The sequence below is a fragment of the Ischnura elegans genome, chromosome 3, assembly GCF_921293095.1.
Source record: "Ischnura elegans chromosome 3, ioIscEleg1.1, whole genome shotgun sequence".
Taxonomy (NCBI): Eukaryota; Metazoa; Arthropoda; class Insecta; order Odonata; family Coenagrionidae; genus Ischnura; species Ischnura elegans.
Genome location: NC_060248.1, coordinates 74,351,228 through 74,367,993, shown reverse-complemented (window position 1 = coordinate 74,367,993; position 16,766 = coordinate 74,351,228). Strand labels below are relative to the sequence as shown.

General features: G+C 39.1%; 1 protein-coding gene across 1 annotated transcript in view; it reads right to left on the bottom strand.

The window, feature by feature from the left end:
* The window catches only part of LOC124156022, a 31,577-nt gene extending 17,397 nt beyond the window's left edge, over positions 1-14,180 (bottom strand). The window contains exon 1 of the mRNA XM_046530303.1: positions 13,606-14,180. Coding sequence (XP_046386259.1) covers positions 13,606-14,024 — 419 coding nt within the window. The 5' untranslated portion in view covers positions 14,025-14,180. The remainder of the gene's footprint in view (positions 1-13,605) is intronic.
* Between the last annotated feature and the right edge of the window lie 2,586 nt (positions 14,181-16,766).

Here is a 16,766-nt window from a genome sequence, read left to right as displayed (position 1 = left end):
ATTTAATACATCTGACATAATTATGTATAAGGTTGTGAGACGCACTGCAAAGTAAACCTGTCTTTTGTATGACAAAGGAGATAAAATTCATTGCATGCTATGTAAAATACTTCATCGCATCTAATTCTAGGGGAAGTATCCAGAAACTTTGGATTATGGTTGCTCCTTTAACAAGCAAGAAAAAAAGTTAGCGTCTGGAAGCGGTAGACACAGTTCTTACCACCAAGTTAAATAAAGAATCTAAAATTTAGATCCACAACGATTAAAACCTTGGCTTTTTGTGGGCCTAACTCCCATCTCAGTTTTCAGCTAAATCAATGGCTGAATAGGGTAGTTTCCTTCATCAAAGAAAACGAAATTCATTGATTGCGATTCGTTACCCACCATTACTGTATTCATAATATACAAATTATTTCGTTTTAGAAATACCGGTTTAGACGAATGGCAATGGTCCATTTTTATCCTCATTTGAAAAGGGCCAGATTGGCGCCCATGCGATACCACTCCACGTGACGTCACAGGGACCTAGTTTCTATACGAGAAGATAGGAGTTATACGTCGTCTGAGGTTACCAATGCATGCATGAGGCGCAGAGCTCAGGGAAACATGTCTTAATAATCACTTATTAAAACTGGCTAAGGTCGGAAAGTTTTCTTCATTTGATAAGGTATTAATAACACAGGTCAACAGTGGTTTTGGTGCCGGAGCTTTTAAAGCTGATTTCAAGTATAATTGGAGTGCTGAATCCAAATATGATATTTATTTTTTCCTATCAGCTCTAGTTTTCAAGAATCAGATGTTGTTACTTACGTAAACATATGTTCAATATGATGATATGGGATAATTACATAAATGATAAAACCCACAAAATATAAAGACTTGATTTATTAATAGGAATGTTTAATCACCTACAGTTACAACAGTTTTACAATAAAATTGAATACAAACAGTAACATTTTTTACTGAAATAAAACACTTTAAAGAAAAAAAGACGTAAAAACGTCACTCAACATTTCGGAAGCTTCTTTTGCGCGATTTTATTGCGTGCACTTTGTTAAAACAGTCTCGTTTTAAGCACCAGCAGTAATCTGCCATCATATGGTTATCCCATCTTCCTTGGTAGCGATCTTCCATTCTTTTGATTTTCTGATGAAATCATTCACCTTGTTTTTCACTTGTGTCACCTAAATTTTTAGGAAAACTGTCTAAGTGACTGTGTAGGTAGTGAACTTTTATGCTCATATTACATCCAAGTGATTTGAAGTTAGTGAGCATATTGTTTACCAGCTCAAGATAATTCTCTCGTTTGTGATTTCCTAGAAAATTTTTTATTACCTCAACAAATGAAATCCATGAAATCCAACTGTTTTTTTCAATCTTATTCATTGACTTGACAAAGCAGGATCCTTTGTAAGTTGTCTCATTTGTGGCCCATCAAAACTACCAGCTTTAAGTTTTTCTATACTTATCTGCGGCATTTTTATTCTTATGTAGCCGAAGCATGGCCCATCCTTGTCAAGAGCCTTTACAAATTGCTTCATTAGGCCTAGTTTAACATGAAGGGGCGGTAAGGTGATTTTCTCCCGTTTACTAAAGACTCAGCAATAATGTTTTTACCCAACAATTAAGTTTTCTCTCTCTGACCACTCCTTCTTAATCCAGTGGTTTGTCTGTCCCTGCTAGCACAGAGGCATAAGAAACAAGGATATTTTGTGTTAGAACGTAGGTTTCCGCGGCGATGGTTTGATCTCTGCATTTCTTCCGGGTTTCCTTCCGCGTCAGCTTGTTCGTAGACAACAGTTTCGCTGGCTATCCTACCAGCGTCTTCAGGTCGAAGGGCCTGAAGATTTCTTCTCGGTCGAAGGGAAGATTTTCTTCTTGAGTAAAGAAGGGTAGCAGATCCTTTTCCCTTGTGCGATAAAAATTAATTTTTGTACCTTGTTCCATTGAATTGCTGCCCAAGAAGAAAGTTCACAATTTTTAAACCAGCGTCTTCAGGTCGAAGGGTTGTTGTCTACAAACAAGCTGACGCGGAAGGAAACCCGGAAGAAATGCAGAGATCAAGGATATTTTGTGTTGCTAAATTGCTGCCCAAGAAGAAAGTTCACCATTTTTAAATCTACACAAATCACCTAGCGATGTCCCTGGTATTTTATCTTCTGTAAGACCAATACTATTGTATCATACTCTTCTTTCATTTCAGTTGAGTATTGGTATTGAGCCAAACTTGTTAACATTGTGAAGAACACATTTTAAACTACGCTTGGAGCTATCAATGAACAAACGCCAATCACTAGCTTCACATTGCGGTAGTCCCATTCCTTTCAGAAGACCTCTAATGTCTAAAAAAAATATAAGATTTTCTTCTTGAGTAAAGAAGGGTAGCAGATCCTTTTCCCTTGTGCGATAAAAATTAATTTTTGTACCTTGTTCCATTGAATTCTTTTCATGCATCCTTGAAGCTAGTAGTGCAGATGCTTCCTTCAATAAGTTCAATTCTCTAACAAGGTCGCCTAGTTCATCTTGATTAAATAGTTGAGGATTTGTTGATACTGCCTCGTAGTCACTGTCACTATCGCCAATAGCATCAGGAATGTGTTCACATAGCTCATATTGATCCTCACATACATCTCGTAATGTCTGAAATATTAGGATCGGGATTTCTTCTGAATGGGGTACCGGGCGTCTAGCTGAAGGCAAATCTGGATATTTCCACTTGTGGCGATTGTTTCGATCAATTCCCGAAACATTTAGCATGCAAAAATAACAGTCGTCAATATGGTTTGTTGGTTCTCTCCAAACCATTGTCACACCAAACTTTAAACTTTTCCTTTTTCCTGTAGTTCACTACCGCTGATGTACTGTACATGTTTTACACACAGCATGCGGTGCCCACTTTTTACCTTCGTCACCAAGCTGAATACCAAAATATCCTAGGTACGCACGTTTCACAAGGTCTGTAATGTTTTTCCTATTTTCTTTTAAAGTATATTCCCCACAAATGTAACAAAGCACATCACAATGATTTACTCAGCTTCTTCGAATTGAGCTCATTTTTAGAGGTTGCTTTACAAAAACTTTGAGAATTTGACCATTTGTTTTCGGAAATCCCCTTTTTGCTTACTTACTCCCGCATCTCCATTTTCAAAGACACGCTCTCTTTTTACCCTATCCACCCTTTTTTACTCTTCTCCACTTTTCTGTTATTCTTCCCACGTGTCGTTATTCTATAGTAATTACTAGAGTCCATTTCCACCGTGGGTTTCCCACATCCCTCAGTTGTATATTTTCCCACTGTCTCCACTCTGTACGCCTGTCTCCCTCTTCTTCAAACACGCCAAATCCTCCCCAACCCCTTTCTCAAAGGTATAAAGGTGATTTTCAAAGTAAATATTGCAGAGTGATTATGAATTAGTTTATTTATAGATTGCTTTAAATTTGAAAAGTATTTTCTGAAATATATCAAATATTTGAAAGAATCTAATCATAAAATGCGCCGTATCTAAAAAAAGTAGAACTGTTATATAAAAACGGATATCATATTTGGATTCAGCACCACACATATTGTTAATATCAGCTCAAAAACTCCCGGCACCAAAAAAAAATTTTTTTATTGTTGGCCTGTGTAATCCTTATTTAAGCCAAGCGCTACCAGCCAGCAGGGTACTCAGCTACCCGCTAGCAGCCTGCGTCGTATCAGCGCTCAACTCGCCTCAAGGTCACCTCACGGCGGCAGCGGGAACCAGAAATATGTCACACGGAGAGATTTCCCGACATTCATACTTACGCGTCGCGTTTTCGCGCGCTAGAAAATTTTCACTTTTCATTTAATCGCGAAAAATAGATATCGTCATTTAAAAATCTAAAGGCGTGAAATACGTACTCCAGGAGTAATAATATTTCGATTTAGGTAATAAAAAAATAATAGGAAACCACCCTATACCCTATCCCAGAATACGATGTTACCGGATAAATTGGCTATTGTAAATTTTAGGGAAAAATTAATTGTCTTATAATTATAACAGCATTATTTACGGAAGATATCATCAGAGAGAAAAATATATTTATGTAATAAAAACTATATTTACTTATCTACCTAGATATGAAAATTAAAATCACATATATCAAATGAAAAGAGAAAATAATGCTCCTTTCCTGAATTCAAAATGGCATTAGAAAATCTCATAAGAAAAACACATTCTAAAAAACAGGGATAAATACATTCCCATCCCTCTTGTTAAGGTTTATTAAAGCTAAACAATTTTCTGCTAAAAGTTGCGGACACTGCTTTGAAAATTTCATTCAAAGTTAATGGGGAGTTTCCCTGGAAGTGTAAGGGAGTTAAGATTTTTTTTTTAATTTTCAACCTATAATTTTTATACCTAGTTTGATAGTATCTACTCGCAATAAGGGTCATTCATACAAAAAATTTTCGAGCTATATCTGCAGCTCTTGATTTGGAAATTCTATACCCGTTTACATGGAGTTTGTACTGATAATACAAAAGGAGCTATGATTTTATAATCCGAAATTTTATTAATTTTTCCACATTTGTAATAAATTTTGGCCTCATAGGAAATTGAAAAAAATGTCTGGATAAAGCCACATTCTTCTTTAAAACATTCATTAAGTTACAGACTTAGGAAATTGAGTTACATGGGGTCCATAAAATAAGGACATAAAGTTATATACATCTATATTAATATAGTCTGCCCTTGGTAACAACTACGCACTATAGGTAGATTTCTTAGAAAGCTATTTTCATCGAAAGAGGAAGCTCTTGAGATGGCTTGAAATGAGAGATCACGTTGATGGTTTATTTGTGGAATTTGCCGAGCAATTTGAATGAATGACTCAACTTCGTTTTTCCACAGAATTTCGTTAAAATACGACCATGGTTTCGACGCTTAATGCCGTGTTCTGGTTAGGAATACATTGACGAACGCTGACGAAGATTAACGTCGACATCCTCCCCAGAAGATGAGGTTAACCATCGAAACCATGGTCGTGTTTTATTAAAATTCTCTGGACAAACAAATATTAATAAATTCATTCAAAATAAGATATTAATTTTAAAAAAGATAATGAAATAGTATAGTTAATTGTTTAATCAACATAAAAAACCGAGGAATTCCCAAAATACGTTTAATTGTATGGCTGTGTTTTACAGTTTACCTTCACGTGTGATGGGTTATAGAAGAGAGGACGAAAAATAAGTAGAAAAGAGGCAGGATAATATATACTTACTCTATGGTATTATTGTATTGTAAATAGTAACCTCTATTTTAAATACTTTTTTCGACAACTGTTTAATTCCAACGGGCACCTTCCGCTAGCAGCTAAATGATTTAGAAGTCTACTGAGGGTAAGGGGAGTAGCACATTGATCCCTTAATTTACGATATAATTTCCAAACAATTTGCCGAATTTTCTAGCTTAGCTCATTCTAATAATAATTCATTTTTACGTAGATAATTAACCATTAGGTGGTGCACATTGATAATGGAAACCGATCAAAATTTTCACCCATGCTACATCGCCAAGAGTGTAAAAACTTGCTAGTTATTCCATCTTTCGGAGTTATTTTTCACCGGTCATTCCCTGGTATGCGGTTTTCCTGATACATATACTTAGCATGGTCTCCATTTCGGACCATTTTTATGGCATATTTCAATATTCTATGTATAGGGGCAGCGCGTTACTGTGGTCCTAATTCGAAAAATGCTTGTCAAAGGCATTTAAAAAAGATTTTTTACGAGTTAAGAAAGTTTATCTAAGTGTCAGGCTGTAGATAGGTGTAAAGCTAAAAAATGTACTCATTTTGGGGATGGTTCGGCCCCATTAACGCCGTCCCCCCCCCCCCTCTACCCCCCTCCCCCCAAATGGAGGGTATACCGCAGGTTGCCTCAGCGAGCATTGTTTTATTTAGTTGATTCTGGGACTTGCCATGCAATGATTCACTCAGGAGATAAAAATAGACTAATAGTCACGCGCGATTATTATTCTCCAAGTATGCATATGAGATAACATTGTTACTTATACGTCACTTCCTCAACCTTGAGGATTGTTCACTAAGCGAAATCCAGAGCGGAGCATCCAGGGCGGGGCTTAGGGTTCTCAAAACAACAACAGCCAGCATTCATGCGACTCATTCAGCTGACGACGAAGAAATTATCTCCTATAGAGGGAGAGTGAGAGAAGCAAGAGATTAAAGACGCATGGAGGATACCTACGAAGAAAGCTGATAATTGATTTCAAAATCGGACACAGTCTGGCTTAGCCATTCCAAAGTTGACATCCTCACCGTGCAGCAGTGAGTTCAACGCGCATCCAAATAGTTCCGATTAGGATGACAGAGATATAAACTACGGGTTACTGAGAAGCAGCTATCACTCCACGGCCGGAGTTTCTTAACATTCCCATAAAAAAAGACTTGGTAAAGTGATAATTTTAACTTTAGAGACTGTCACGGTACGACGTGAAATCGACTCTGTGTAGCAAGGCGCTGCTATAAAAAGTTCAAAGGCAGAAACTCCCAACAAGCTAGCGAGACGAGAGAAGGCATACGACTAGATGCAGAGTCTTCACTGGAGTTTAAGTCCGCGTGAGCCATAACATCTTGGGACAACACGCCAGTTTGCATTGGGACCAGTTGCTCTTTTCATACACAGGCCCCCAGGTAAGTTTCTTTTTAAATCTAGTAGCACCTCAAGGCCGGACAAAAGCTGTCAACTTGGAGTTAACTGATAATTGGGAACAGTGCGTGTTACCGAATGTTAAGTAGGGAGCAGTTACAATTCAATTAAATTCACTTCATAGGCCTTGAGGCATTATAGCCATGACAGTGTAGTTTACAATATCTATAAACATATCATAAATATAAACAGTTAATATAACTTTAAAAATTCTGAAGTTGCACGCTTGACTCAAAAACGATTCTTCGATTGTTATAACAGTTCATAAAATACTTTTCTCAGTGCGACATACGCAGGGTATCATAAAAGAATGGCCAATTTTTTAAGCGCCTATCTTCACCTAGCAAATTTGCAAATTGCGGAAGTAGTAATATAATTTTTCTCAAGTATCTAAAGATAGCTCCATTGACCGTTTCGAACATGCCAGCTTTGATGCTAAAAATTCTGAGCACGACACTCTCTTTTGGCGCACTCTGGTGAGCATCGTGCAATGCAGACACTATTGAGGAATAACCGACAGAATAGGTGGAAGCGAAAACCACAACGGGTGCAATGCCCTCATTGAACACATATGGGCAACAAGTGAAATACAATGAAAATGAGATATTGGTCCTTAGTCCATTTTTACATGTCATTTGCTAAGTTTTTACTAGCTTTCTTTCTTCTGTCTGTTCAGTTATTGTTTAATAGGATGGTTTCCGATCATTTTTTATTGCCTAAATCGAAACGCTATTACTCCTGGAGTACGTATTTCACACTTTTAGATTTTTAAATGACGATATCTATTTTTCGCGATTAAATGAAAAGTGAAAATTTTCAAGTGCGCGAAAACGCGACGGCTAAATATGAATGCTGGGAAAAGCCCGTGCGACGTCATTCTGGTTCCGGCTGCCGCCGTGTGAGGCCACCTTGGTGAGAGGCTATGAGCGCCGCTACGATTCAGGCTGCAAGCAGGCAGCAGAGTACCCTGCCAGCAGGTAACGCTTGGCTTAAATAAGGATTATTGAAGGAAACTTTCCGACCATAGGCAATTTTAATAGGTGATTATGAAGAGATGTTTCCCCTGTTTCCCTGAGCTCTGTGCCACATGCATGCATTGGTAACCTCAGACGATGTAAAACTCCTGACTACCCGTATGGCATCTAGGTCCCTGTGACGTCACGTGGAATGGCATCGCATGCCCTCCAATCTGGCCTGTTTCAAATGAGGTTAAAATCGACCATTTACATTCGTCTAAACTGGGATTTCTAAAACTTAATAATTTGTATATTTTGAATAGACTAATGGTGGGTAACGAATCGCAATCAATCCCTTTCGTTTTCTTTGATGAAGGAAACTACCCTATTGTGTTTTAATTCCCACGTCGAATCTAGTGGAAATGTGGCACTCTTACTTTCGGTGGAGATACATATATCAATCATTAAAGTTACCAATGAAAAAGTTAAACTATATATGTAGGGGCGGATCCAGGATTTTTTTTAGGAGGCACTAGAGTCTCACAGGCAAACCATCGTCTCATACTTGAGATTAAAAACAAAATAAAACAATAACTGTACGTATTATTCTCTTTATTTTAATGTGAAAGTTATTAATACGAAATTAAATGATCGAGGCTCCGTTATACATTGATCTATCACATTTTTTATATATTTATAAGCGTCTGAGAGGGGGCACGTGCCCCCCCCCTAAATCCGCTTATGACTATATGCAATAATTAACTCTACTGGTGTGACTATATCCTTGAAAATATGCAACGTGCGATGTTACTGTGTCAGTCTGCCAACATTTTCACAGATGGTTCCTTCATATCACGAAGTCAAAAACTCTTTCTTCGAATGGACAAAGATTTTTTTCCGGATGTGTAATAACGGTTATTATGATTTCGGTACTGGAATAACAGCACCGCTAACTCCCTCAGCCTCTTTAAACTTGTTCTTCACAATTACTGCAGGAAATTCTGCAAGCGATTATACTTGTAAAAGAGCGGCACCTGGCCATGAATCACATTGAGATGAATTCTTATCAGCATTGGGGTAGCCAGGAATTTCGTTCGGGGGAAGTCCAAAACCATGAGGGGAAAAAAACGGTACTCAGTGAAGGGCTATGAACTAATTTCAATTTGGACGGGTCATTCCAGGAGCAACGGGAGTGTCTGCTGGCTACAGCATTCTCCTATTCCGAAAAACTGTCTGTGATAAAAGAAAGAAATAGAAGAAAACGTGGTGGATAATAGCAAATATCAATTGGAGGTGAAACTAACAATAATTTTTAGGGTGTTCAAAAATCTGCTTGTACTCAAAAAACTCCGCAAATAGGTATAAAAACAAATCGCTCGCCTCCTCCTCAATCTTCCCAAATTAACAATATGTACGACGTCCGCTGTGCTCTGAGAATTCCTTCAATTAATGATTTCATTAATCACATTGTCAAAAATTTCAAATCCAGGCTCAGGGCTACGAAAAATACACTTCTTACAGACATTTGGAACTACGATCCAGAAGTTCCCACCACATATATACTGCCTCTACAAATTACTCTTCTATGAGTCTGTCCTATATCTTTCCTTCTTCTAGACTTAGTTATTTTTTTAATATTCAAATATAACTGTGTCCATCAATATCGTTTACAAGGAAAAAAATACTGAAGAAATAATTATAAAAAATGAAAATAAATCAATCGGAAAAAATAATAAAACAAATAAATAAGAACTAAAAATCATAAAATATTATCAAAATAATAAAGAAAATAATATATTCACTGGAAAAAAAATGTTACTTCTGTGGACTTTTTAAAATTTAACAACTGTTTTAGTATGTAATTTTCTGCCAACACAAACTCCACACTACCCCAAACAACACAAACAAATGTGAAAAATAAAATTGTAATATAATCTGGCTGGCTGTGGTAAACATGGTTTACCGGTACGGCGTTAACGCGCCTTCGGAGCGACATTTAATGTGAGTCGTATAAAAATGAAGCTACTAATATTTATTCTAAATCTTAGTGGGCATGTAATATATTTTATGCAGGTTCACAGGGACTCATTAGATCCTAAAGGACCTTATACGGTTCCAATGAGCAGCCTTAAGTTTTATTACACCTACTGAGGAAAAATAATATTGCCTTTATCATAAGAATTAATAACCACGGCATAATATTAAAATTTTCTATTGCATCGTTAGCCATAGAAATAACTTTTTTCTTTGACTCTGGAATTGGCTTGGACGTAGGTACCATTGGAAACATTGCAATTTTGGGGGGGGGGGGGGGGGGGGGGCAATGAATAGAAGTTGTTTGGAAGTTTGAAGTGACTGGAGGGATGTGCAATTAAGATTCTTGGAGGGAAGGGGAAAAACTGTATCTCACGGTCTGCAACCACCCTCCACAACCGCAGTAATTAATATATTAACGTAAAAAGTCCGCCAAGTAAAATTTGATGATGGCCTTTTTCGCGATGACCAAGCTATGCAAAATTTTACATGACTTGTAGAACCCTATGAGTGAAATCCCACGGCCCCCAACCAAGTCTTTTTTATATGCCTAACATTTTCCTGTGTCACGAAATTCATTTTCCATTCGCTACTCATGGTAAGGTGAAGTCACACTCTCTGTGTTCCCTTTTTGATCATATTAGTGTTGACTTACTTAACTCCTGTCGAAAATATAGTTTGTCCTCCTTTCCGCTCACTACCTAAATACATAATACATTATCTAATCTCTTATATCTTAGGCCAATTCTCATTCAGCATCCTCAGGATCCGAGTTTTTACGCCTCCAAACTCCACAAAAAGGCACCACTGTATGAATTCAACAGGTTTATTGGTAGCCTAGAAAGCAGTAGTTTTACCCAACTTCCAAGAATGTGCATGTCATTTAGGAAAAAGAAGAGTTTTATGGAAATAAAATTTCAATCATTATGACGCTAATTGATTTTCTCCCTGTAATAGGGCTATACCGAACAGTGAAAGGATCTATCGAGCCTGTCGCCTTCCCATATAAAATTTCCTTCTTTAGCTCGGCTTAAGGTTCTTTGCTATTCATTCTATTTACCTCCTTATCCCTCTTCCTCACATGAACCCGATTCACATGACCATTTATTTCGTCCCTCTGAGTGATAGCTCCAGCCTCTCAGGGATAAAAAATCTGATCGCTTGACTCCTTTTCTGAATCATGCGGTTAATCTGCCATCCCTATTTCCGTCGCTTTTTGCGTAATTTCTGATTTACATTGTTCACTGCGGCACACCCTGAATCAAGAAAAATCGGTTGTACCCCTTATCCTGACTCATGGCGTGTGACCTTTTACCCCTTGTGTCCCTTTCACTCTTGTTGCCAATTATAAAAGAGCGGCACGTCAAAGTGAGGAGAAGGACTCGTTCTCTATACGACTTTCGTGCAGTAAACATCGCTCTCCTGCCCACAGTGTTGCCAAGCGTAATCTGTGGAGATCGCGCAGCGTTCGTTTGCGTGGTTTGCTTTTGAGTGAAGGTACATTTACTTTCACGGTTTGGCAACGTTGGTCGACATGGAGGGGAATAGTGAGGTGGTGGGGAGAGCACCTCTGATTGGCGACTACTTAAGCCCCGTCCAGCCGCGAAACGGGAAAAAGTTAAGTAGAGAGTTATTAAGGGACTATATAAATGTTACTACTTGTAAACGAGCGGCATTTGACCGTGAATCATATTGAGATGAATTCTTCTCAGCAGTGGGGTAGCCAGGAATTTCGTTCGGGAGGGAGGGTGTTCCAAAACCAGGGGGAGAAATTTTTTTAAGAACAGAGTATTCAGTAAAGGGTTTTAGACTAATTTTAACACTTTTCATAATCGAAAAAAACTTCATTTGTGGAGCCAAGAGTGGGGGATAGAACTCTATCTGAGCAAATGCATATTGATACAATTTTTGCAGAGTTCGTCCAACTGTAACCATGTTTATGCTGTGGATGGTATTAACATAAAGGCAACAGACGAAGTGAAGTACCTAGGAGCTACGATAACCTCAAACCTCTCGTGGGGAACATATAGTGGAATATTTTCGGCATAGCCCTGAAGAAATTAGGATTCGTCAAGCGTACTGTGGGAAGATTCTCGGATGAGAAAGAAAAGGAAAGGTGCTATTTCGCAATCGTCCGACCGCACTTTGAGTATGCAGCGAGCGTATGGGATCCGGTGCAGAAATACTAAATCCGCGAACTGAATAAAATACAAAGGTAGGCTGCGCGGTTCGTCGAGAGCTGCTACGGGCGTACAGACAGCGTTGCCCAGATGTTAAGCGAATTAGGCTGGTAGCCGCTAGAGACCCAGAGGCTGCGCGTTAGACTTTTATTGCTTGAACGATTGAGAATGGATATATGAAAGAGTGACACGCAGTAGCGGATACAGAAAAAAACTCAATGGGGCGCAAAAGATGTCATGATTTACCTTTACTTTTATCGTAATAAAAATATAATCAAGTCACATGTAAAGTTTAAGAAATTTCTATCTAAACTGGTTATACACATATACAAGACAGTACCATATTACGATATAAAAAGTTAAAGCTGTGGTTCTACATCGTCCGCTAATGCGAGCCGCCCCGCAAGGGGAGGCGCGCCCCTCGCGCCCCCATATATGTATTCGCCACTGGCGACACGGAAAACAAAATACTAAAGCCCCACAATAATTCCAGGTCCGAAAGACGCGATAAATTAAGAGAGATATTTTGCCGAACGGATAGTTATGGGAGTTCGTTTTACCCCCGAACCATAAAGGACTTCAATAAATGCTTATCGTAATTTCGCATTTCCTTCTTATGTGTAAACGGCTCGTGTTCTAACACCCCCCGCCACACGCCTTTTAGATGGCTTGCGGGGTAGTACATAGATGTAAAGACCGTTTTACACGGGGCACGTTAGCACTGAAAACATAACTTTTGATTTGAACAAAATTTATCCTACTACCTCCCGCTGGGTTCGCCCATGCTTCGACGGTCGTCTCGAACCACTGAAGTTCAGCGCATTCAACCAATCCACGGGATTGACGATCGTATGGCCGCCGGTGGCGCAAAGCTAACCGAAAATTCAAACAGACAATTTCAATTTCTACCTTCCAATTCTTGGTGGAAGGAATCCTCGCTTGATCATGTAAGAACGAAATATCTCCGCCCTTCAGTGGCGCAGCGATGGGGGGTTCTGGGGGATAAACCCCACCCTAGAGCTCAGACAATTTTTTAAGTTAAATCTATTTTATTTATTTAGATTAATATTACTTATAGAATAGTGTAAGGATTAATAAAATATCCCTCAGAAGGCCGTAAAACTCACCATTTATCTTAATTTATTTCCGGCGGAGGGCCCTCGCACCTCCCGCTTACCCTGGCAATGCCATACCCCCAGACACCCCAGTATTAGTTGCGCCTGAAACCCCCCCCCCAGCCTTAATTCCTAGCTGCGTCCCTGCCGCCCTTAATGGTAGTTACCATACGATTTGAACTATAGTGAGTTCGGGTACCCTCAATGCATTAGTCCAACATATCGTTCACTTCCTATTCACAGTGAGGGTAGCAGCATTCACCAGAGAATTATGAATTATGGAATAAGAAAGAATTGACGCTAAAAATAAGTAATGCGGTAACATGCGATAAGCCATTTCAGGAGAAATTGATATAAAAGCTTAAACCATTTTTCAATTAACTTGGAGAGTGCACTTCCAACGGATACGGGATGAGATTAAGTACCTACACTGATGCTGGGCTACTTAAAGCAGTAAGCTAGATTATTTTTAAGGGAGGGCGGCATGTCGTTCGCTAAGTATATAGAAGAATGTCCAGTATCGACCCTGAGCTCAAACTTTAGAATTAGATGAGAAAATCTGCTTTCGCCTCAGAATTGCAAGCAGTACCATTTTTAATGCAAATAAGAAATGGTATTCGTCTTACCCAGCGGCGTCATATCGTGAGGACCTCCCGCAGCTCACCAATTTGAAGATTCTTTCCACCTCGGGAAGCAGCCATGGCTCCACCTTCGTTCCATCCTTGTGACGGTGAGACTCTTTGGTTTCATATAAACTGGCGGATAAATCCAGAGGAGAAATACTCACGTCGAATTCGTAGAATCTTAACTCATCAACGAGGTTGAATGGTATTATATGCTGCACTCTTTTGCTCAGTTTCGACCATAGTACCGCAAAGCAGTCTAATAACTTCGCTCTCGCAAGACTTTGCACTATAGTCCAACGTAGCCATTCGTCCAAGTTAGTTCTTCTGAAGTGAGTGTCGTCCTCCGAAATCCACAAGTCCGCGTTTAAGAGAACATTGTCCTTGGCATATTCAAAAATTGTGTCATCACCAGAGAACATAGTATTTTCAGTAATTCATGTGAAGACAGTCATTCCCTCGCTTCAAAAATATACTGCTATAACGGGATATTCCCACGCAATGCACAAGAAAGGAATGCGTAGAATCTCTTGACATTGTTACAAGCTGAAGGTAAACAAATAACGACAACATAACACGTAAACAGAGGAAACACGGAAGCGGCGAAGGAAATCCTTAATTTGCATAATTGCATTCTCCTTCTCACGAAAAAATATTTTTAAAAACTTTACGAAGGGGTGAGTGCCAATGATCACTGCCGACACAATTTATGCTGTAATACGGGTAACCACGAATATTACAAAAGAGGATCGTCAAGTCGGTACCACCATGTGTTTTCATTCACCGCGCATTTAAATGGATTTACAGAAGTCGCCACTCGCGTCGCTGACGGGCAACTTGATCCGACTCTCACGGGGAAATAAGGTAAAATTAGGGGTGTCAACCGAAATTTACATTCACGATGATGTGATTTATCAAATTCACAACTTTTCAATGCCATTCCTCGCAGTAAAAACATTACAGTGACAAGTATTGGAAAAAGTGGATTGCATTTCACTCAACACTGCGCCGCGGACATTTTTGGAAGCCGATTAAAATGCGACCGAAGCGGCAACAGAAATCAGCCTATTACGGGATGGCATTGGGCCTCCTCTATGCAATCTCCTTGCCGGTAACTTTCTGATTCATAAAACAACTGCTGTACGCATTGCATCCATGTTTTTTTAGCTTCCTTCTATCCCCTCTATCTTCAAGCGAGAAATATTTACTAAGAAAAAATTATTCGTGATAACAGTTCTACGGATTCATTAAAGTTCGCGCATCATTTTATGATTACCCACGATGCAGCCGTAATACATCTGTCTAAGAGCTGGAAGGAGTACGTGCGGCTACTTCAGCGAAGATCAAGACCGTATATCCAATTACTTTCCTAGTGAGAAATGTGTGGTGGCATCTACGTGGGAAACTTCTGGTGATTGTTAATGGTAGATTTTACGTGACTTTGGCCATCAGATCAACGTGGAATTCAACATGGATTTCAACATACACGCAGCGAGGTGGGTTTGGGGGGATGACCCCCCCCCCCCCCGAAGCTCAGAGAAATTTTTAATTTTCATCCATTTTTACTTAATTGGATTGATATCGCTAGTAGAATAGTGTAAGGATTAATAAAATATACATAAAAATAGAAATCCGTAAAACTCACCATTTATCTTTAAAGTCCGCAATTTATTAATCTCGCACCTACCGCTTATCCTGATGGGTATTCCATACCCCACACACCCCGGTATTAGTTGCGCCTAAACCTTCCCCAGCCTTAACTCGTAGCTGCGCCCCTTGGTTGGAATGTACACAAGCAGTGTCATAGCCACAGGGGTTTTCGGTTTAAATTCCCCCTCGAGCCTTTGAAAGAGGCGCTAAAAACGGGTAGGATAAATACCCAAAATTTTCCCCCGGACTCCTCTTTGCCCTGGCGTGTTTTCCATACACCCCAGAGCAGGGGCACTAGGAATTAAGGCCCCGGTATTAGTTTCACTAATACCGGGATACCCACCAGGAAGCTGTAGGTGCGAGATTAATAAATTGCGGAATTTTCAGATAAATGGTTCAAAATGGTGATTTTTACGGCTTTCTGAGGGGCATCTTATAAATCGTTACCCTATTTTATTAGTAACATCGATCCAATTAAGTAAAATGCATTAAACTTCAAATTTATCTGAGCTCTGGGGGGGGATTTATCCCCCAAAACCCCCCCTCGCTGCGCCACTGCCCCAGAGGGACCCCAAAATCTCTGGTAAACACCTCATTTCAAAATCCTGGTAATGCTACTAAGTGGCGGAACTATGGGGGCTATTGAGACGAAACACATACATGATAAAATAGAAAATTTCGAAGGTTGTCATTTTGTGCAAAAGTATTTAGTTACATTTTCCGATATATTTACCTACTTTAACGAATTGAAATACAAATTAGCTCCAAACTTCGGGCCCATTTGACACGCTTTTGGCATCTTACAATCCAGTGGCAGATCCAGAGAGTGGCTATATGGACCCCTCCGGTTTTTCAATTTACACTAGATAGAACGGTAATATTGTTTGAATCCCCACCACTGCTGGGAGGTTATCCCCCACATAGCTCTCAACTTGTCCCTATCCAGTGTCCGCCCCTGACTAGAGGGGTAAGAACCCAGACAAAAATCTTTTTGCTGTCCAGAGTTAACCAGCTCTACTTTCTAATGATGCTAACAGAAATCGAAGTTACTTTCCATACACTCTCATTATCCAGTATTTTACAGTAGGTTTTCTTTGCATTTCCAAAAATAAATTATAGCATATCACATCGACTCTGTGAGCTATTCGCTAAGATTTACCAATTAGCAAATAGTACACACCACAGTAGATGTGTGTGCTACATCTCTATTACAAAAGAATGACACCGTTGGACAACGGTTGGCTTTGCTAATAATGACACAATAATTAAAGAAAAAAGGCAATATTTACCACATTAACTTGTTCTTCTTTAAAAATAATAAGACAACTTGGTCTCATAATGGCATGAAGCAATATATTGATGCATTATAGCCACCATATTATATTTAAAACATTTGATACTCTTCGATGAGTTGTCTATGCAATAAAATTATCATCTTTTTTACCTCTGTAACCAGATCTATACTAACTTTCAGGCAATATTATCCTATTTTCATTTCAAAGAGTAAATAAGTC